Source organism: Phoca vitulina, unplaced genomic scaffold (assembly GCF_004348235.1).
Source record: "Phoca vitulina isolate PV1807 unplaced genomic scaffold, GSC_HSeal_1.0 scaffold7, whole genome shotgun sequence".
NCBI classification, from domain to species: Eukaryota; Metazoa; Chordata; class Mammalia; order Carnivora; family Phocidae; genus Phoca; species Phoca vitulina.
The window spans coordinates 36,323,391-36,346,214 of record NW_022589710.1 but is presented as its reverse complement, the minus strand read 5'-3'; the positions used below and the strand labels follow the sequence as shown (position 1 = coordinate 36,346,214).

General features: G+C 42.2%; 1 protein-coding gene across 2 annotated transcripts in view; it reads right to left on the bottom strand.

Annotated features, from left to right (window-relative positions):
- MTHFD1 (methylenetetrahydrofolate dehydrogenase, cyclohydrolase and formyltetrahydrofolate synthetase 1) overlaps positions 1-15,273 on the bottom strand; it is a 62,652-nt gene extending 47,379 nt beyond the window's left edge. For both annotated transcript variants that reach the window (XM_032405284.1, XM_032405283.1), the window contains exons 1-2: positions 15,130-15,273; positions 698-782 (exon numbers count right to left, since the gene is read on the bottom strand). In XM_032405284.1, coding sequence (XP_032261175.1) covers positions 698-782; positions 15,130-15,170 — 126 coding nt within the window. In that variant the 5' untranslated portion in view covers positions 15,171-15,273. The remainder of the gene's footprint in view (positions 1-697; positions 783-15,129) is intronic.
- Between the last annotated feature and the right edge of the window lie 7,551 nt (positions 15,274-22,824).

Sequence of the window (22,824 nt, the reverse complement as noted above, 5' to 3'; positions counted from 1 at the left end):
ACCTGTAAAATTTACAAAGTCCTGTTGTAGTAACAAAGAAAAACAGCCACACTTATCTGGGAAGAGGACTAAAAACAGCCTTCCCTTTTACAACTATACATTTACAGGAGACCAGATTTTCTTCATATATTTCACTCAAGCCAACGTGTAGCAAAAGGCTCAAGGCGGCAGCAGACGGGAATCCAGCCATCTTCTATTAAGCCAGATAGTATAGCGTTTTTGCAAAAATGTAAAATAATGTCCCTCTTCTCACTTCATTTTGTTTTTTAAAAGTTATTTTTTTTCATAAGAATGTTACTTATGCTAACATACAATAAACTTAACTACTGGCATTTTTAAATGTATAAATATTTAAAAACTTATTTTAACTTCTAATACAGTAAATACCAATGGTAAATCCATATAAACAAAAGCTCTTTAAGGTCTTAAATTCTGAAAAGTGTTAAGCGGTCCTAAAACCCAAAGGTCAAGAGAATTTGGACTAGGGAAAAGGTACCCACAGAGAATAGCTGAGGGCCAGGACACACCAACATCTACAAGTTGAGCTGAAGAGGGGTGGCCTGCAGAGAGAACCTGAAAGGAGGTTTCATGGAAAACAAAACAAAACAAAAGGAGAGATGTGAAGTGCTTGGTGTCTTAAGTGCTACTGAGAGGTTTGGAGAGGAAGATACTAGTGGAAATAACACGATCACAATACCTGTAAAATTGCCAGGCCTGGTGTAAAACCAGGAACTTGCTCCTTCATCTGAGTGACTTGGTTCTTCAGTCTCTCCCTTATTTGCCTAGAGAAAAAGAAAAGATTGGAATTAACATCGAATGTTTCAAGCACAAATAAGGCATGTGGATTATTACATGTATTTCTCTTTTAAATTGAAAACATCTTCACTGAATACGCATTATCTGATATAGTATGTACCATGAATTTCCCATCCATTCTCCAGGACTCAAGTAGACATGGATCCTTTCTAACTCCTAATGACGCTGACTGGGCCATGAGGTATGGGGACAGTTATTTTAAAACATTTTAGTTACCAGAGAAAGACAATTATCATATGATCTCACTGATATGTGGAATTTAAGAAATAAGGCAGAGGATCACAGGGAAAGAGAGGAAAAAATAAGATGAAACCAGAGAGGGACACAAACCATAAGAGGCTCTAAATCTTAGGAAATAAACTGAGGGTTGCTGGAGTGGAGGGGGTGGAAGGATGGGGTGGCTGGGTGATGGACATTGGGGAGGGTATGTGGTGTAATGAGCTCTGGGTGTTATATAAGACTGATGAATCACAGACCTGTACCCCTGAAACAAATAATACATTATATGTTAATTAACTGAATTTAAATTAAAAAAAAAAACATTTTAGTTGTTGGCACTCAAAATCACACAGTGAACAAATGAAAACTTGAACCAGCACTTCTAGAAGGCTGCTAATCCTCATCTTTTTCAGTATTTCCTCTCCCCAGATGCTATATGAAAAAATTGTGCAGTAAAGAACTAGAGCTCAAACCCACTCAACCTTCCCTGGTAAGATGATCACAGGGTATCCACATAAGGCTGAATGATAATCAATGAATCCCACTCCAAAGTCAGTATGAATTTATAAATTATATTCTAATTCACAAAAGAATTTTCCTTACAAAAGAATTTAACACAAGGTCAAAAGTATAACCTCTCAGGGCGCCTGGGTGGCTCAGTTATTAAGCGTCTGCCTTCGGCTCAGGTCATGATCCTAGGGTCCTGGGATCGAGCCCCACATCAGGCTCCCTGCTCGGCGGGAAGCCTGCTTCTCCCTCTCCCGCTCCCGCTGCTTGTGTTCCCTCTCTCACAGTCTCTCTCCGTCAAATAAATAATAAAATCTTAAAAAAAGTATAACCTCTCATGAAACAACATGAAACTTCTCAACAATACAACAGGACATCAAGTAAATTAAATTACATCCCTAAGTAAATATTCAAAATAGTCCAACTTTGCCCAGTTATGATACAGTCATGAACTTGAACAGGATCTGTCTCTGGTGAAGGACCATTTTTGTCATTTGCCTTTCTTCATCTTAACCACTACTACAGACATTAGCAAACATCTCTTCCCTCTTTCTAATGTGGTTACTCCCTGATCCAGTTCTCCACACTTTACAATCCACTGACATAAATAGGCACAGGTGTTACAAGAAATAGATTATTTGGATTAGCCTCATCAATGGTAAGAATGTTGAATGATACAAGAAGTCATACTTAAGAGTTCAAAGCTGTATTTCTAGCTAGTGACCTTATTTTTAAAAATCAATTGTATCAATTATCCTATACAATAGTACAGTTCAAAAGAATGAATAGACTGTTGGATTTTGTTTCACTGGGATATGACCTGAACAGAGGCCACAGCACTGCTCTGACACAAGAGAACAGGAAATACTGGAGCCACCATGTCTTCCCTGGCCTGCCACTGAAATGCCCCAGCAGTTCCAGTCTCAGCTGCTTCCCCTGCTTGACTGGATGGAGTGCTGGGCTACTCCTGGCTGCTGAATTGGGAACAGACTATAGGGGGAAAGGTGAGAATCAGAGACACAAGCAAGAAGTTATTCAAATTGCAAAGGCCTAGACACAGGTTCCTACTGGTTCTCCTTTAATGCTCCCAACCCACGCAAAATTTGCTGGGGGGGGGGGGGGGAGCATCTCTAGGCACAATGTAAGACAATAATCAGGAACAACAGCAAAAACGGCTCGATACAGCCGTGGTAAAAATCCAGCAGTTCAGGTTTCTCTACTTCGCTTTTCAGAAAGACCTACGTTAGTACCTGTTCTCACTAACCGAAAGGAATCCAGAGGATTTTCCCTTTTATGAAAAAAGGCAAAAAAACAAAAATAGCATTCGGTGTTTGTTTTGCAGCAAGCCCTTACAGAGGCACTATTTTGTGCATCTATTAGCGAGATGTGTCCTAAGGTATTAGAAAAGCCTAAGCAAGGTTATTTTTTGGGTCTGGGAAGGCTCAAAAAATTTTCTATATAAATTAATGGTAACTGCTTCTTCGCTCTGTGCCACTTTGGCTTGTGAAAGGTTTCATAGGAACGTTGTACTTTCGAATCGTGGGGGAAACCTGTATCTGAGATTCTCAATAATGTTGGTAACCGAGGGAGGAGAGGCTTTCCTCTTCCCAAAGATATAGAAATGGGCTCTGAGCAGTCCTGTGGCTTTCTGAGAGCCAACTGGCTGAAGAAAACAGCAAGTGCAAACGCTCTGAGCAGGTAAATGAGGTCCCAGGAGAAGCAGTAACCAGATCAGGTAGGCCGAGGTAGCCTGTCTTTTATTGTGTATGTGATGGGAAGCCATGGGGGGACTTGAAACAGGGCTGATGTGATAGGACTTAACATTTCTAAAGGATTACTCCTGGCTGCTGAATTGGGAACAGACTATAGGGAGAAAGGTAAGAATCAGGGACACAAGCAAGAAGTTATTCAAAGTGCAAAAATCCAGGCCAGAGGTGATGGTGGCTTGGACTACTGTAGCTATGGTATGCTGGCAAGAAGTGGTTAGATTCTAGATGTATTAACATGAAGCACAGAGAAAATGCCAGGGCTACAGATGACTCTGAGGTTTGGGGGGTTGTAAAATAGAGTTGGAAGGACTGATGACCACAAATATTTTAAGGCATAGAGCAGATTTCATACTGATACTGTGAATTTATTTACCAAATCTTATAAGGTTTCTAGAATAATGACCATCCAAGACCTGAAAAAGTGAGTCTCGGGACAACTAAAAATAATACTTTTACCCAGCAGGTAGCAAGCTGTGAGAAGCCAGTACTACAAGGGGGTATAGATGGAAAATATTTCAGCCCAGTAGGTTAAGAGCAAAGAACAAAATGTTCTGTATTTTCTTTAAGATTTATTTATTCATTTGAGAGCGAGCGAGCAAGCTAGCAAGGGGACGGGGAGAGGGAGAATCTCAAGCAGACTGTGTGTGGGGCTCAATCCCCAACCCCTGAGATCATGACTTGAGCCGAAACCAAGAGTCGGATGCTTAACCAACTAAGCCGCCCAGGTGCCCCAAAATGTTCTGGGTTTTCTGTGCTATAATTTAAATGGGTCTAAGTATGCAAATTTTTTTCTAAAAAAGATCATACGTTGAGATCAGTTACACTGACTCCCTTAAACTTTTTCTAAGAAGCAGGATTGTTTTTGAAGTTGCATTAGCAGGGATATTCTTCCAACTAGAAAGATTTGTTTAAAAGCTAACACATAGGCCTCTTTATGAGACATGATCAGAATAGCAATGAAACATTTAAAAATGTACAGAAACCACAATCAACAAGAATCAGAACACTAAAGTAACAGACAGAAAGTTTTCTGCTCTAGCAAGGAAAAAAAATCAAGACAGTTGAATTAGGTCTCCATGGTCCCTTAAAAATTTTTCCCTGCCTTGGTTTTCTGGGATGGCTACTAACTGAAGAACTCAAATGAAATGGGAATAACAAAAGTCAAGTGTCAAGCATGCCTGAAGCTAAGAAACTATGAAAGACATACACCGAGAGAAAAGTTAACACTCCTTCCCTCATCGACCTTTCTTCTAGGGTCAGACAGCTGTGATGAGTTAAGTGGTAGAAAACTCTTCAGTTTTTATAGTTCCTTATTTCCAGTAGTTAAAATGCTAGAACAATTTCTGAATCACTGAAACCCCCTAAATCAGTAGAAACTTCCTTGAGTTGCAGATGTCTTGATTTCTAGCCATGGCCCATGAGTCACACTATCCTGGTAAAGATTCTGGGGCAAAGTGAGGCAGAAATAGGCACTTGTAAAGACTCCCTTGATCCCTGAATAGCAGACCTCTGAATGCCAGAGTCTCACCATCCTGCATCAACATTCTCTAAAACCTAAGAGAAGATCTATCTCAATCTCAATGTAGGAGAAATCTGTACTAGAGTGCCAGTGAATGTGGTGAGACAAAGTAGCAATAAACCATTACAGTCTCTGGTCCTGTTAGACTGATACTAGTAAAATAATCATAGCCAATTAGATACAGACACAGATGCAGTTTTAACTAAGTCGCTACTGGCATCTAGTGGGTAGAGGCCAGAGACGCAACGAAATATCCTACAATGCACAAGAGAGCAAACGGTGATCTAGCCCAAATGTTAATGGCATCCAAGGTTGAGAAGCACTGCTATTGGCCAATAAAATGCAACGTTTGGGGTTATCTTTTTTTTTCTAACAGGCGAAAATCAAGGTAGAAATCATTTCTATTTCAACCTGTCAAAATGTGTTCGAATCTCTACAGACAAGAGTCATGTGCATAACTTTTGGTTTTCTCCAAGTCAACTTCTGTCACATACAGTTGTAAAAGAGCCTAATCAATAAAAGTTGAAGGTGCACATCCCTATAGAATCACATTACCCCCGAAGAGTCCTAATACCCTTAAATAGTCACCCAGATCTCTTTTGCCCAAAATCTTATACAATTATTCCTGAAAAGTCCACTACAAATTACAACTCATTCTTTAACATGATGGCTCATTTTCAAATTTTGGACATTTTATGACTGAGAAAAAAAAAGCACTGCTAAAATAACCCAACAGGTACTTGAATCAACAGAGCTATAGGTGGAAAAAGGAAGCAGTAAAGGGTATTTAACCAATTGACTAAGAAATCTACATGATGAAAATAAAGCTGCCTCAGTTAACACTGAAATGTAGCACAAGCTTAGAGTAATTCTCAAATGATTCTCAAAGGTACACAGAATAAACCTTTAGTAACTGATCAGAGAAAAAGGAAGGACATTCATCTTCAGTATGTAGGGCTTTTCTAAAGGACACACATTTCTTTTGCTTCTTCCCCCAAGAAATAGATTATTGTTGTAAGATTTTAACAGTGTGGTACAACACAAATGTTTTATTTGCTTTATTTTCATGTTGTTCATTTGTTGTTTTATTTCATTTGTCCATAACAACTTTTTTTTTTTTTAAAGATTTTATTTATTTATTTGACAGAGAGAGACACAGCAAGAGAGGGAACACAAGCAGGGGGAGTGGGAGAGGGAGAAGCAGGCTTCCCGCCAAGCAGGGAGTCCGATATGGGGCTCGATCCCAGGACCCTGGGATCATGACCTGAGCCGAAGGCAGACGCTTAACGACTGAGCCACCCAGGTGCCCCTGTAACAACTTTTATACTGCTAAAAAATACTTCAGATTTTTTTAAAAAACCACGTAGTTCCTTGTAAAATCCATTGTGATTATGAGGCCACCTAGTGTTCCAAGAAATACATATATTTCAAATTCCTAGTTAAGTCATATTTAAAGACTAAATTACCTTCTTTCAAAAACTGATTGTTTTCACTGCTACGTGACAAAATAGTAACAGCTACATTATATCAGTATACACAACAGTCAACTAATATCAGTACTTTCCTTCATTATGTTGAAGAATATTTAAAATAAGAATTATAATTAATGTAAATATATACTAAACTTGACAGGTACCTCAAATACATATCTGAAAGCTTAATGTGAATCTATTTTATGCTCCAATAAAAATTTATAATGTAAAATTCTTGCACCCAATTCTCTCAAACTCTCAAAGACCTAAGGAAGGTAAATTACCTGATATTTATGACATGAATATGGCTAAATGGTATAAATTTCTAATGAGTCTGCTAATTCCCAGTGAGTGTACAGGTCATCCATATACACAATCCTAAAATAACTACTTACCTTAAGTTTCTAGATCAGGGTTTATCAGTCTAGCACTACTGACATTTGGGCCAGATATGCTTTGTTGGGCGGGGGGGGGGCTCTTCTGTACATTGTAGGATGTTTAGTAGGAGCATCCCTGGCTTCTACCTCTTGATGCCACTAACACACAGCCACTCCCCATATGACAACCAAAAATGTCTCCTAACACATCCAAATGCGCCCTGGGGTGGAGAAAAGGACAAAACTGGCCCCATTTGAGAACCACTGATCTAGAAGGAACAAACGGAGCTGGGAAACTAGGTTGAACTGATCAAGAAAGGTTTCATAAAAGGTAGGAATCTAAAAGTGGATTAAAAGTGCGTTAGAGAGAGAAAAAAAGTGCATTAGAGAAAGGTCACAAAGAGACCTTTTTGAGAGTTCAGAGGTGAATGAGTTCAGGTGAATAGAGTCAGAGTTCAGGTGAATACAACCAGGTGTGGTAGGATTCCTGAACAATGCAGTCCCACCTCCATCTCCCCTCATATGGGAGAGAGGGCAGCTTCTACTCCGATCCAACAAATTGGTGACATTAAGAATAGAGAGTACAGCATTGCTAAGCTTCCATCTCCTTTCAAAAAGTCAGGCATCCAGATTTGGGAGTATAGTTACACACATAAATGTGTTGGGAAGTAATCTAATTTTTAAAAATAACCGTAAGCCCAACAAAACATATAACTATATTTGGCCTCTAGGCCACCATTTTGTAAGCATTAGTTGGTAGCAAGTTATGAGACATCATGGGATGATAGCCCCAAGTATGAGGATCTGTAAGTGAGAGCCAAACACCCAGAATTAGTCTCACTATTAACCACAGATCTGGCCATCAGAGCTGATGATGGCCCCAAGTCCCAAGCAGGCCTCTGGATCATCATCCAAGGGGAATGTGGAAAGAAGGTGGCAGACTGGGGGCCTCCACTTGGAGGGGAAGAGCAGGCTAAGAGCTCTTATCTGAGAAAAGCCTCACCTGAGCTTTCTGCTTTTAGAGAAGGCTAAAGGAAAACCTTGGTCTTAAAAGGGCTTAGGTCTAAAAGGCTGCTTACTAAATAAACAGGGACTAGTAGTTGGGTGCCAAAATGAAAGACCGTTTATCATGTTAAGTCAGTGAAGATAAATTTCTTACAGGCTCTGGCAAAACCTTTTACAGAAACACTCCCTTATTTCCTCATACTCCTCAAGCACCAGCAACTGAAAGCTGTACCTCTCCTACCCAGGCTCCAGGGGAAGAGCTTTTCATCAAGGGGGCAAAGAAAAAAAGCTTAGCTAACAAAGCAAGAAGGTTTGACTATCTCCAACCTTGAAAATGACTTTCTGAAGAGAAGCAGTTTGGAAACCTTCCAAACAGATTAATTAGTCCATTCATCTCCTAACAGGAAGAGCCAAATCCAGTGGATACAAGCTTGCAATTCCTTTTAGCAAGCGAGCGGCAAGCCCTTGGCAAGGCAGGAGAAGGCACTATAGAGTCCCTGCCACCAGCCTTCTAACTCCTGGTCACGTTAGTCCTTCTGGCGAGGTGGCCCGGGTGGCTGAGGGATCCTGCCTGTGGCCCTGTTAGCCACTCACTCCTTCAAACTCATGGATTTATAGGGTGCCAGGAGACGCCTTACGGGAAAGTAGCAGGGGGAGCGAACTGCACGGCGCAGGGGTGCTTGGGGCTTTCTGCACTGTGGATCAGATGTCAGAGAATCGGTCACGACTACAGTAGCACACAGGCATGTTCCCTGTGTGCTCTGAATCCTCTCCACAACCCCAGGATATAAACATGGCTATCGCCACCCCCCACAGTATGGAACAGGAAAGTGAGGCTGACTGACTTGCCCTGGCCACACAAAGCCTTCATCTCCACCCTGCCCAGCCCCTACCAGGGTCAATGAAAGGGGAGGGAGCCTTTAACCCTCTGCTCCAGGGACCCTCCTCCATGTTAGGCCAGGCTGATAATCCTTCTTCCAGAGGATTTTTTTTTTAATAAAGATTTTATTTATTTGACAGAGAGAGACACAGCGAGAGAGGGAACACAAGCAGGGGGAGCAGGAGAGGGAGAAGCAGGCTTCCCACGGAGCAGGGAGCCCGATGTGGGGCTCGATCCCAGGACTCTGGGATCATGATCTGAGCCGAAGGCAGATGCTTAACAGCTGAGCCACCCAGGCGCCCCATTCCCGAGGATTCTTCATGCAAATGGAGATACATAGGGGACAACACACGCCCCTACTCAAAGCCCCACTGTCCAAATCCCAAGCTGCCTGACGCCAACCTTCCTGATGGATGAGGACATTTACTTTTGGCCACGTCCTCAGTCAGGACCCTCGCTGGTGCTCTGGTCACAGAAGTCGACTGCCAGCTCCAGACTCTGCCAGGGGTAACTATACTCCAGAGCCTGGCTATTTACAACCTTGTACAAGGTCCCACCTGCTCCCCTACAAGGCTCCCAGACTCAAGCCAGCTTGGGCATTCAAGGTTCCAGATAACTTGTGAAAGGCTTGCACTTTGGATCTCATTATAGGCAAATTTTTTTTAAGCACAGTAGAGTCTACGGATATTTTATCTACAGGACAAAATAAAAAGCTTATCAACATTTAGTAGCCCTTCCCTGTGATGAGCAAATTCTGTTTCCAGAAAGAGTTCTGGCCCTGGAGCTAAATGTATAGCCATGCATGGTTCCATTTTTATCTTTGACCAGTAGGATAAATTCTAATTTTAAGGTTCAAGGTTGTAAGCCAGCTGCCAAAAATACAGCCTGAATAAATACAAACACGACTTGTTTATTCAACAGGTACTTCCTAAGGACCAATTCATTAAAACTTACTATGTGCCACGGAATGCTCTAAATGCTTTACAAGTAATGACTCACTTAATTTCAACAACCTTATGAATTAGGGGCCATTACTACTCCAACATACAGATGAGGAAACTAAGGCACTAAGAGGTAAACTAAGTTACCCAGGGATCCCCAGAGAGGGCAGTGTTGTATCTAGCTCTGGGGATACTGCCCGCAGGAAGCTTACAGACTTATCCAACCTGCTCTGCTCAATCTACAAAAACTAAGAGCACCTTCTCTCACTGACCTGACAAGCAGCAAACCCCTGTCTCTTCACAACCAGTCTTTCCAGAAAGAAGACTTGACCAAGAAAAATGCCACCAATGGAGGACTCCAGTATAGCAAACAAAGAGAAGGGAAGGGCAAACAAATCACAGAAGATTCAGTAGGGCCCACTCTGAAAAGAACACATAGTGAAGAACTGTAATTTCTAGCCTAAAAACCAGACCAGGGTGGTTCTTCCATCTAATTTCCACTCCTTTGAATAATCTCTCTTTTTAAAAAATATTTTACTTATTTATTTGACAGAAAGAGTGAGCGTGAGCACAAGCACAAATAGGGGGAACGGCAGAGGGAGAGGGAGAAGCAGACTCCCCTCGGAGCAGGCAGCCAGATGCGGGGCTCGATCCCAGGACCCTGGGATCATGACCTGAGCCCAAGGCAGATGCCCAACTGACTGAGTCACCCAGGCGCAGCCCCTATGAATAATCTCTTAGAATGACACCTCTGTTAAGCCAGGGTGGGCTCTCACCACCAATGACAGTGTACTTCACTCAGCAACTCTGTTCAGGCTTCTCTGGGGCCATCACTGTTGACCCCAAGGCAGTCATTTATTAACCAGTGAGGTCATGGACAGGCCGTGTTTTTAGTCAGGAACTCCCTTCCCCATAACACTGGTAGGCCCCCAGCGCCACCACCTTCAAATATTTGCCTTAAAGTCACTTTTCCGATAAGTATGAGCTTAATTCCCATATTTAAAATTACAATCCCCCCATGCTTCAGAAATCTCTGTTCCTCTTCCTTACTCTGGTTTTCCCTTTGGCACGTTTCACCATTTCACATTTTTGTACCTATTTTATTGTCTCTGTCTACCTAAGAGGACGCAAACTCCAGAAGTAGGGTCTTGGGCTATTTTGTTCACTGCCATAGTCTCTAGGCTCTGAAGAGTGCTTGCATACAGAAGACACACAGGTATTTGTTGAAAAAGTGAATAAATACCCAGAATGACACACACTTGCCTCTAAACCTCAGATCTCTCCCAACTGTCAAACTTAGGATACAGTCTTAGAATTCCCCTTAAGGGAGAAATGGGGGTGTTCCTTCCAAAGGGAGATAATTGGGCAACTAGATTTCCCACAGGGTAGAACAGGCAGAGATGGAATCTGGAACGATGAACTCTGTCTAGTCCTAGCTCCGAGGAAGGTACAAAGGAAGAAGAATAAAAGTAGACCAAACTCAAGGATGGTCTTTCTCAGCAGAGTGGGAAGCATGGCAGTGAAAGGAAGACTGTTGCAAAGAAAAGATTAGTTTACAAAATTCCTTTTAGCAAAGTAGTAAGTGCCTGACAGAGTGAAAAACACCATGTACTGGGCGAAGACTTCGTCCCAGCTGAACCTGTGCCATTAACCAGCCTAGTGACCTTTGGCCAAATCACATCACTTTGAGCTGCAGGATGGGATGGACTGAGTGAACTGGGTTTTGGAGAAATTCTGACTGTGGAACTCATGACCTGTCCCACTCTTTCTCCCTCCAAGTAAGAAATTTTACAGTTCAAACACTGTATCAGGGAAGAGACTGCCCAGGGCCCTTGAAGGCTTGCAAAGTGATCCCTAGGGAGGACCAACAGTTGCGGGCAACCAAGAAAGCTGACCTGCAAACTTGGAGAATAGGGGACCCCTTCCCTGGACTCCAGGATCCCTGGTTGCCATGTAAGAAGTTCATTTACCTTTCCCCTCAAGAGTGTCCCTGACCTAGTAAAAGAGGACAGGTGGAGACACCCTGCCCAGAGCCTGCACATGGAGTCCAACCTACTCAAGCTGTAAGAAGTACCTTCTTGTTCAGATTCCCCCAGAGCCATAGCCCAAGAATCAGAAGCCTGTTGCAGCCTCAGCACAAGTTGCTGGGGGGTACTGCATGACCCCATGAGCCAAGAAGGCTGTCCCCCTTTCCAAAGCTCCCTCTTTCTGAGGAACTGTGACTAGTACCACCTCCTGGAGTCAAACTCTCCATGAAGGTCAAAGTGCCAAGGTACAGCAGTCTCTGAGCCATTTTATTAACACATGAAAGAAAGATCTTCTGTAAGTACAAAGAGACCTTAGTCTAAAATTGTGTTAGTAGGAACTAACTGATCGCTTTAAAAGGTAAGCCAAGTCAACTCTGAGCAGGCTGCTGCCCTTCTAGTACTGGAACAGTCTTTCCCAGAAAATGCTTTCAATCCTTATAACCAAATCACTACCATACTTCAATGATGAGAACTAGATTTATATCTAAGGTTTTAAATAAGTGGTTCTCAACTTTCAGGATGCATTAGAATCACAGAAATGAGCTTTTAAAAGATTTAGGGAATATTTGAATGCAGTGGTTTATTGCTAGCAATTCCAATTAAAACAGTCTGGTGTGGGCACCCAAGCACTGATATTTTTCACAAGTACCCTATGAGACTAAATTGGCAAAACTATCTTGGAAAGACTGGCAATTTCTACTAAAACCGATCATACATTTTTGTCCTACTACTCTACAATTCTACTCTTAGATATGTAACCAACAGAAATGTGTATATGTCCCACCAAAAGACATGTAAAAGAATGCTCATGGGACGCCTGGGTGGCTTAGTCAATTAAGCATCTGACTTCAGCTCAGGTGGTGATTTTGGGGTCTTGGGATCAAGTCCCATGATGGGCTCCCAGCTCAGAGGGCAGTCTGCTTCTCCCTCTCCCTCCGCCCTTCCCCCTGCTCGCACTTTCTCTCATATAAATAAAATCTTAAAAAAAAAAAAAAGAAAGAAAGAAAAAGAATGCTCATAGCAGTTACAACTCATACCACCAAAAACTAGAAACTAAATGTCTACGGATGAGTAAATAGTGGCAAATTCATATAGTAGAATACAATACAGCAATAAGAATAAATGAACTACAACTACATGCAATATGAAATAATCTCAGAAACACAATGTTAATTGAAAGAAGCCAGACACAGAAGTCTATACTGTACAATGCTATTTATATAAAGTTCAAAGACAGGCATTATTAATCTACAGTATTAGAAGTCAGGATAATGATTACCTTTGTGGGGGGTGGTGACTGGAGCGTATAGGAAGGAGGGCTTCTGGGGTGCCAATGTCACTTCCTGATCTGGGTTACTCAGGTAAGTTCAGTTGCAAAAAATTCATTGAGTTGTATACTTGTGATAGGCACACTCACTTATGTCTTCATATTTAAATAAAAAATAAATAAAAACAAAAAGCTCCCTGAGTGACTTTAATGCCACCTTAATGTGAGTTCATGTTGAGAACCACTGAAATTGACCTCAAGGCAGCTATCACTGTCAAAAAGGTAATGAATCAATCATCCATGTATCCATTAACTCATTTCTAAGCATTAACACAGCTAACATGTATTGAACACTTATTATGTGCCAGGAACAATTCTAAATGCTCTTCAGCTAAAAATTCATTCAATTCTCCTAACAATTCAATGGCCTAGATATTATTTTTATTTTACATCTGAGGAAGTTTTGGTATAGACAGGTTAACTAAATTGCTTAAAGCCACACAACTACTAAGGAGTGAAAGGTTTCTAGGTGTTTGGGATATAGACATAAACAAGACAATGCATATATTTGCCTTTATGGAGCAAACAAACATATTTAACTTGCTCTCACTCAACAAAACCATATCCCTTGAGCACCTATTCTCAGTGGCCTGCAAGAAAGCAAGCCTAAATTAACTCTTCAAACAGTCTTTTTATTTTTTTAAAGATTTATTTGACAGAGAGAGAGACAGTGAGAGAGGGAACACAAGCAGGGGGAGTGGGAGAGGGAGAAACAAGCCTCCCGCTGAGCAGGGAGCCCGATGTGGGGCTCGATCCCAGGACCCTGGGATCATGACCTGAGCCAAAGGCAGATGCTTACACGACTGACCCACCCAGGCACCCCTCAAACAGTCTTTTTAAAAGGAAGATTTTTGTTTATTTGTTCGTTTTTCAGATTTTATTTATTTGACAGACAGAGACACAGCAAGAGAGGGAACACAAGCAGGGGGAGTGGGAGAGGGAGGAGGAGGCTTCCTGCCAAGCAGGGAGCTGGATGTGGGGCTCAATCCCAGGACCATGGGACCATGACCTGAGCCGAAGGCAGACGCTTAACGACTGAGCCACCCAGGCGCCCCTAAAAGGAAGACTTTATCAGAAAAAGCCACTGGTAAAGGGAGCAGGTTTGACTATAAGCAAACAAAAAGCAAAGTCAAGCAGAAACAATGCAGTTTAGCACAGCACAAGCTGAAAAGCACTCAGATATAAGTATTGTGATTTCTAGTCTAAATGTCTGGAGTTCCTCTTTACCAACTTGATAGATTCACTACCATTTACTGTACATTTCACCTTCTTTGTCCACCATCTTTACCTTCCAGGAAAAATCATTTTGCCCCAGGTGGGTTTCACCAACAACAACTCCCTAACACACTCAAAAACCTTTACTCACAGAGTTGGCAAGTTCACAGGACAATTACTATTGCCAACTACAGCAATTACTAAGTAACTGGTGAGGTCAACGGTCCCAAGATCAACCTCCAGGAGAGTTACACAAGATAAATCCTTCCCTCTTCTACTCTGGTATTTCTCCACTAGTCACCTCCCAGACAAAAAGCAGCAGGGTGTACTTCCTGGGAGTAAGTTTGGCAATCGTGTCCACTAGTTAAGCATTTAGATTTCCTGTAGAGGTAGAACAAACAGAGGTCAAATGCAATAGGGAACAGTCGCAGGACTCAAGAGCCAAATCTGAAAGTAACTCTAGGGCCTGAAGGGAGACAAGATTTTTAGGCATGAAATTGAAAGAAAAGGAAATTTATTAGGTTCCACCTCAGCAAATGATGACTCAAGTGTGGTGGGAAAAGCCATGGCTACAAGGAATCCCTCCATCACTAATCAGCCTTATGACCTTATCAAGCTTTTTCACCTCATTCTTTCTCCTCACCTCTGAATTACAGGTTGAGGGGTAAACTGCCTTAATGAGTTCTGACTACGGAGCTTCAGAGAGTCCCAACCACACTCTTCTAGCAGAAAGCCGTCAGCAGCTGCATTTTGGGGAGCACAGTCGGGCCGGTTAAGAGTACTGGTCCAAAACACAATAGCCAGCGGGCCCAGGCACCAGGCAGCCCTTCTAGAAACTCGCGGACTGTGCCCAAGGACCCATTCTTTGACTGCAGGGGACCGATCTTCAGGTGTGACGGGTTCAATACTATGTCCTCCCTCCCCACGCGGCTGGCCTTACTCTTGCGCTACATGTGTCCCTCCAGCAAAAAAATGGGAACGTAGGGACCTGCACACTATGTTCAGAACCCTCGCCTGCAGCCCAACATGCCCTAACAACAATGACAGGTGCTTACGCGGAGACCACCTTCCCGTTCAGGATTTCCGCCGGTGCCATGGCCTTTATTAGTCCGCTGCCCACGATGGACACCACCAAAACTGAGGATCCACTAGCTCCAACGGCGCGCGGGACAGCCCAACCCACGTGTTCAGGGACTACTTCCCCCCGCCCCGCCCCCCGGAGATCTTGCTTCTGCGCCTGCGCCCCTCCCACCCCCTTCCCCGTCGATGCGCGTGCGCAGGCCGGAGGACGGAAGGCCTTAACGTAGCGAAGAGCGGGGATTTGGCCGTCGGTTGCCGCGGAAAGATGGAGGAACTCGGTGATGAGTGGCTGGCGGAAATGATTGGCTGGTGGAAAAAGCCGTTTCAGATAGCGCCTTCGTGTAGGGCGGGGAACTCGCTGAAGACGGGTCGGGTTTCGATCCCAGCCCTTCGTGGGCGGAGCAGCGGGCGGAGCCGGAGGGGCGATCTCGCGGGAGAACTGTTTCGCGCGCGCGGGAGGCAGGCATGTCTCCTGGGATCGCCTGGGCTTTGGGAAAGGTGTCGCCCCGGGGAATGAGGGCGTGGCTTCCCTGGGAGAGTTTTGGGCAGGCTCCCGCGCGCAGTACGAGGTTGGGCTCAGGGGTGGCCCGCAGAGTTGAAACCCGCAGGACCTGAGGCGGCTTCCCTCCCGGCGTTCTAACCCCCCCCCCCCCCCCCCCCCCCCCCCCCCGCGCTCTCAGACTGGTGTGGGCTCCCACCACTACTCTGAGTCGGAGGGTCCGGGTGGCGCCCGTCACCGTTTTAAAATCTCGGGTGACGCCTGCTCGGCCATAGTCGGAGCCGGCGAGCTGTTGTAGGCCCTTCTGAGCTGGGGAGCCGGCGGCTCCAAGTGCCCGGGTGATCTCGGGGTCGGTCAGTGCGGGGAGGGTCGTCAGCCCAGCTAGCCTAGATTTTGTCAGCTCCCCGCGCAGATCTGGGGTTGGAGAGGACGCGGGCCTTATGTAAACTAACCCCGAGCCACCAGCCAAGCAGACACTGCCCCCCCCCCCCCCCCCCCCCCCCCCCCCCCCCCCCCGCCCCAGCAGGCGTCCACTCTGCATACTGAGATGGGGCGTTTGTCCGCTCTGCTCCAGGAAACAAGCTGCGTTCTTACTGTGTTCAGGCTACAGTCATCCCAGTATAGCTCTGAAGTTACGTTGTACAGGGCACTTTGTTTATTTTCTTTCCTGGTATTATTGAGAGAGAATTAACATAAGGTATGTAAGTTTAAGATATACAATGTGATGATTTGGTACACATTATTATGAAATAATTACAATAAGGTTAATTAACATCCCCATTCTCTCACATAATTACAGTAGCTTTGTGTGTGGCGATAACATTTAAGATCTATTCTCTTAACTATTGTTAGTTATAGTCACCATGCTGAACATTAGATCCCCAGAACTTATTTATCTTATACCTGGAAGTTTATACCCTTTAACCAACATCCCTACCCCCAATGGCAATCACCATTCTATTCTATGAAGTGGGCTTTTTCAGATTTCACATATAGATATCTTACAGTATTTATCTTTCTCTTACTTCACTTCGCGGGCGCCCTCAAGGTCCACGTTATCCTAAAAGGCAGGATTTCCTTTTTCATAGTTGAATAATCTTGTGGGTGGGTGGGTAGGATTGTGTATCACATTCTCTCTATCCATTCTTCCTTCCACGGGTACAGGTTGTTTCCATATATTGGTTACTGTAAATAATGCTGTAATGATCATGAGCGTGCAGATATCTCTTTGAGATAGCGATTTTATTCAGGTCACTTTGGATTTGACCAAACATCTGAGTTTCTTTTATAAACTATGTTTTCGGGTAGCGTGTTTCACTAATGGCAGAGCTCATCTTTTGCACTTTATTCTTTGGGGCGGGAGGGCAGGGGGACTTTTGGTAGGTGCTTCTGCCTTATTTCTAAATTCTGAGGATATTTTACAGTAGTCTCATGTATGGAATTAGAGAATCTCTTTTTTGCTTTATTAACAGTTTTATTGAGGTATAATTTATATGCCATAAAATTCGCCTAATTTAAGTATACAGCTGAATGATTTTTAGTATATTTACATACTTGTACAACCACTACCATAGTAGAATTAAAGAATTTTTGATGAATTTTTTTCTGGTAATTTGCACAAGTGGACATATTAGAAACACAACTTAGTCAACTAATCTTCAATAAAACAGGAAAGAATATCCAATGGAAAAAAGACAGTCTCTTCAACAAATGGTGTTGGGAAAATTGGACAGCCACATGTAGAAGAATGAAACTGGGCCATTTCCTGGGGCTCCTGGGTGGCTCAGTCATTAAGTGTCTGTCTTCGGCTCAGGTCATGATCCCAGAGTCTTGGGATCAAGCCCCTCATCAGGCTCCCTGCTCCACCGGAAGCCTGCTTTTCCCTCTCCCACTCCCCCTGCTTGTGTTCCCTCTCTCACTGTGTCTCTCTCTGTCAAATAAATAAATAAAATCTTTAAAAAAAAAAAAAAGAAAGAAACTGGGCCATTTCCTTACACCATACACAAAAATAGACTCAAAATGGATGAAAAACATAAGCGTGAGACAGGAGTCCATAAAAATCTTTGAGGAGAACGCAGGCAGCAACCTCTATGACCTTGGCCGCAGCAACTTATTGCTAGACATTTCTCCAAAGGCAAGGGAAACAAAGGCAAAAATGAACTATTGGGACTTCATCAGGATAAAAGCTTTTGCATAGCAAAGGAAACAGTCAACAAAACCAAAAGACAACCAACAGAATGGAAGAAGATATTTGCAGATGACATATCAGATAAAGGGCTAGTTTCTAAAATCTGTAAAGAATTTATCAAACCTAACACCCAAAGAATAAATAATCCAATCAAGAAATGGGCAGATGACATGAACGGACATTTCTCCAAAGAAGACATCCAAATGGCCGACAGACACATGAAAAAATGCTCAACATCACTCAGCATCAGGGAAATCCAAATCAAAACCTCAATGAGATACCACCTCACACCAGTCAGAATGGCTAACATTAACAAGTCAGGAAACAACAAATGTTGACAAGGATGCGGAGAAAGGGAAACCCCCTTACACGGTTGGTGGGAATGCAAGCTGGTGCAACCACTCTGGAAAACAGTATGGAAGTTCCTCAAAAGGTGAAAATAGAGCTACCGTAGGGGTGCCTGGGTGCCTCAGTCAGTTAAGCAGCTGCCTTCGACTCAGGTCATGATCCCAGGGTCCTGGGATTGAGTCCCACATCAGGCTCCCCGCTTGGCGGGGAATCTGCTTCTCCCTCTCCCTCTGCCTGCTGCTCTGCCTACTTGTGCTCTCTCTCTGTCAAATAAATAAATAAAATTTAAAAAAAAGAAAATAGAGCTACCCTATGACCCAGCAATTGGACTACTAGGTATTTACCCCAAAGATACAAATGTAATGATCCGAAGGGGCACCTGCACCCCAATGTTTATAGCAGCAATGTCCACAATAGCCAAACTATGGAAAGAGCCCAGACGTCCATTGACTGATGAATGAATAAAGAAGATGTGGTGTATATATACAATGGAATACTACTCAGCCATCAAAAAATGAAATCTTGCCATTTTCAATGACATGGATGGAACTAGAATGTATTATGCTGAGCAAAATAAGTCAATCAGAGAAAGACAATTATCATGTGATCTCACTCATATGTGGAATTTAAGACACAAAACAGAAATAGAAAATAGAGAATCTTAGGGGAAGGGAGGAAAAAATAAAACGAGATGAAATCAGAGAGGTCAGACAAACCATTAGAGACTCTTAATCAGGAAACAAACTGAGGGTTGCTGGAGGGGAGGGGGGTGGAGGGATGGAGTAACTAGGTGATGCACATTAAGGAGGGCATGTGATGTAATGAGCACTGGGTATTATATAAGACTGATGAATCATTGACCTCTACCTCTGAAACCAATAATACATTATATGTTAATTAATTGAATTTAAATTTTAAAAAAATTAGAAAAAAAGCACAACTTAATACTTAATATAGTGATATAATATAATAACTTAATATGAGGACCTCTGAACACATGCCATTGTATTGTGTTTGACCAGAACAAGTAAAACTAAGAGGAAAATTGAATCAAATGTTCCTGGTAAATTCCTGGTAGGTAGTGAAACTTCTGTGGCTTATAGTACCAAATAGATATTGACTATTTCAGGTGTCTTGTTTGCTGAGGAAGATGGCAAAACCCCAATTTACAGATGGAGAAATAGACTGAAGGATAACTCGCCCAAGCTGTATAGCTATGCCTGGAATAGGCCCCAAACCTTCCTTCATCTCTAAATATATTGCCTTTGCCAGCTCAACAGCCTGGTTTTCTTTTCTTATTTTATTTTATTTATTTATTTTTTATTTTTATTTATTTGACAGAGAGAGAGCGAGCGAGAAAGGGAACACAAGCAGGGGGGAGTGGGAGAGGGAGAAGCAGGCTTCCCGCTGAGCAGGGAGCTGGATGCAGGGCTCCATCCCAGCACCCTGGGATCATGACCTGAACCGAAGGCAGACGTTCAACGACTGAGCCATCCAGGTGCCCCAACAGCCTGGTTTTCAATAATAATAATATCTTTGTATGATCTACATAATTCATTCATTCCTTGAGCAAATAGTTACTGAGTGGCTACTGTGCTAACAAAAAATACTGCTCAAGGTGTTAGAGAGACTATAGCGAACCAACAAAGTTCCTGCCTGCGGCTAATATTCTGGTAAGCAAAACAGTGATCAATTAAAGAAATGTATAATTTTAGATATTGAGACATGTCATTTTTTAAAAATAGGCAAGCTAAGAGGATGGGTAATGGTGGTAAGAGGCAGGAGAGTACTGTTTTAGAAATGTGGTAAGAAAGGCTTCTCTGGGGAATCTGACTTGAGCAGAAATGCTCAAGTGAATGAATGAAAAGAGGGTGTAAGAGAATGAAAGAAAGGGGTGTAAGAGAATGAAAGAAAGGATTTGGCTTGAGCAACTGCAAAAGTGGAGTTGTCATTTATTGAGTTGAAATAAGATAACACTGTGGCAGGAGCAGGTTTTGAGTTTTAATCCAGTTTTAGATGTTTTCAGATGCCTCTTAGACATCCAAATGGAAATATTTAAGTCCATGAGATTAGGTAAGAGTCCATGAAGGGAATGGGTGTAGGTAGAGAGGACCAGGGACTGATTCCCTAGGGCACTTCAGTGTTTTTTTCAAGGAGATGAGGAGGAACCAGGAGGGCAGATTGAAAAGCAGAGTCCAGTGTGTTATGAGGAAAACCACAAAGGCAGACAGCTTTAAAAGACAGGTCAAGAAAGTGTTCTATGGGAAAGCGGTAATTCAAATATATTGCGGATTGGTCAAATCAAGTAAAGATTGAGAATCGATCATTTCACAGAGAATAGAAAGGCAAAATATTTTTATTCAAATGATCTTATTGGCACTTGCTTGAAAAAAAAATATATCCTTTTTGCAGAAGTTCCATTTTTTATAAACTTTTTGAGGGTAATTTGATAATATCTATCAGAAAGGTAAATGTATGGGGCGCCTGGGTGGCTCAGTCGTTAAGCGTCTGCCTTCGGCTCAGGTCATGATCCCAGCGTCCTGGGATCGAGCCCCACATCGGGCTCTCTGCTCCGCGGGAAGCCTGCTTCTCCTTCTCCCACTCCCCCTGCTTGTGTTCCCTCTCTCGCTGTGTCTCTCTCTGTCAAATAAATAAATAAAATCTTTAAAAAAAAAAAAAAAAAAAAAGAAAGGTAAATGTATTCTTTTTTCTTTTTCCCTTTTTTAAGTAGGCTCCGTGCCCAGCATGGAGCCCAGTGTGGGGATTGAACTCACGACCCTGAGATCAAGACCTAAGCTGAGATCAAGAGACAGACACTTAACCAACTGAGCCACCCAGGTACCCCAAATATATGCTTTTTTTGACCATGTAATTCCACTTTTAGGAATTTATCCTAGAGTAATATTTACACATAAACACAAAGATATATGTATCAAAGTGTTCCTCACAGTGTTGATTTCAATAGTAAAAAAAATCTCCATCAGGATGGATATAGTTGTTAAAGGAGCAATAGATAGGTAATAGATGTGTATAGATGTATAGGATAGCTTTCACACATTGTTAAGTGATGAAAGCAGGTTATCCAATAAAATGTATAATATGAGTTAATTTTTGTTAATACATGTAAAACAGGCCTTCTTTGACTATATTATCAAAAGTTGCCTGCTTATTTACCTTATAACTGTCATATTAGCCTATTTTATTCACAACACCTATTACTTTGTAAAATGATTTTTTTTTATATACTTGTTCGCTTTTTCCACCAGAATGTAAGCTTTGTAATACATTTCCTGTCGTGTTCATACTTATATTCCTGCTGCTTGGGGATGTAATTTTTAGAATCTTTTTAGGGGAAAAAAAGAATATTTTCCTAGTTTAGTTATTAACTATTACTCTCATTCCAATGAATGTCACTTCTCGCTGCCTCATTCTTATCATTTATAAATGAAGATAGTGGAACAGTCATTCTCAACCCTAAAGTCACATTAAAATTACTTGTGTAGCTTTAAAGAGAAAAGATTATGCGTGCCTCCAATGTAGACCAATTTCAAGTCAGAACTTGTGGTGGGATCAGGGTATCAATATTTATTTAAGTTTTCTTTGAGACTCTAATGTTCAGGCAGAGTTGAGAACCACTAGATTAGATGATATTTGAAGTATAATCATAAGCATCTGGTATCAAGAATACATAATAGGGGCACACTTTGTCTAGAGTAAAAGTTATTTCCCAAGAATTAGAATATCAGTGTTTCAGACAAATCATCTTCTGCTTTAGGAATAGCAGATTGACTCAATCACTTTCACCTCTCAAAGTACTTCTCCCTTGAAGAGGTGTAGGTATTGGAGACAAAAATTTAACCTATTTCAAGAATTTCACAAAGGGAAGATTTACTGGAAGGTTTACTTTCAGTGGGATCACTTTCTTAAGAGTTCTTCAGTTTACTAATGTGGATGAAAACCACTTTATGTTTTCACTTCATTAATTAGGGAAATAACCATAGACCTTACTGCATCACTCCAAGGAGGACTTTTCCCTTCCTTGGACCTCTGTGATGCGTTTACCTAGAAACAGCGTCTTTGATGTGCAAACATTCTACTGGCAAATTGTGCAAGGCAGCCACTCAGATTGGACAATTCAGGTTTCTTCTGGGAAGTGAACTTTGATTTGGAATTTTCTCTCGTGCCTGATACGGTAAAAATTCATGGTTTTTACTTTCTGAAGCATAGTGAAGTATAGCATACTATATCTTTCTAATTTGAGGTATTGATAAATCTTATGAGCACATAGAAAAAATAGAATAGTCATGTACAAACCTACCACCACAGAACAATTATGTCATATTGCTGTATTTTATTTACTTTAGTCTCCTAATACATTTTTATTATACAAGGTTAATTTGGGAAAACAGTACTATTATCCATATAAGTTAACTTTGTATTAAGGAATTTCTTTTCCTGTTGGGTTCTTTAGTTGTTTAATGTGTATTTTTTGTGCTCATTATGGGATGATAGAAATAAACCAGAAATAGATCCTGCTTGGGTGGGAGGGATGGGGTGGCTGGGTGATGGACATTGGGGAGGGTAAGTACCATGGTGAGCGCTGTGAATTGTGTAAGACTGTTGAATCACATATCT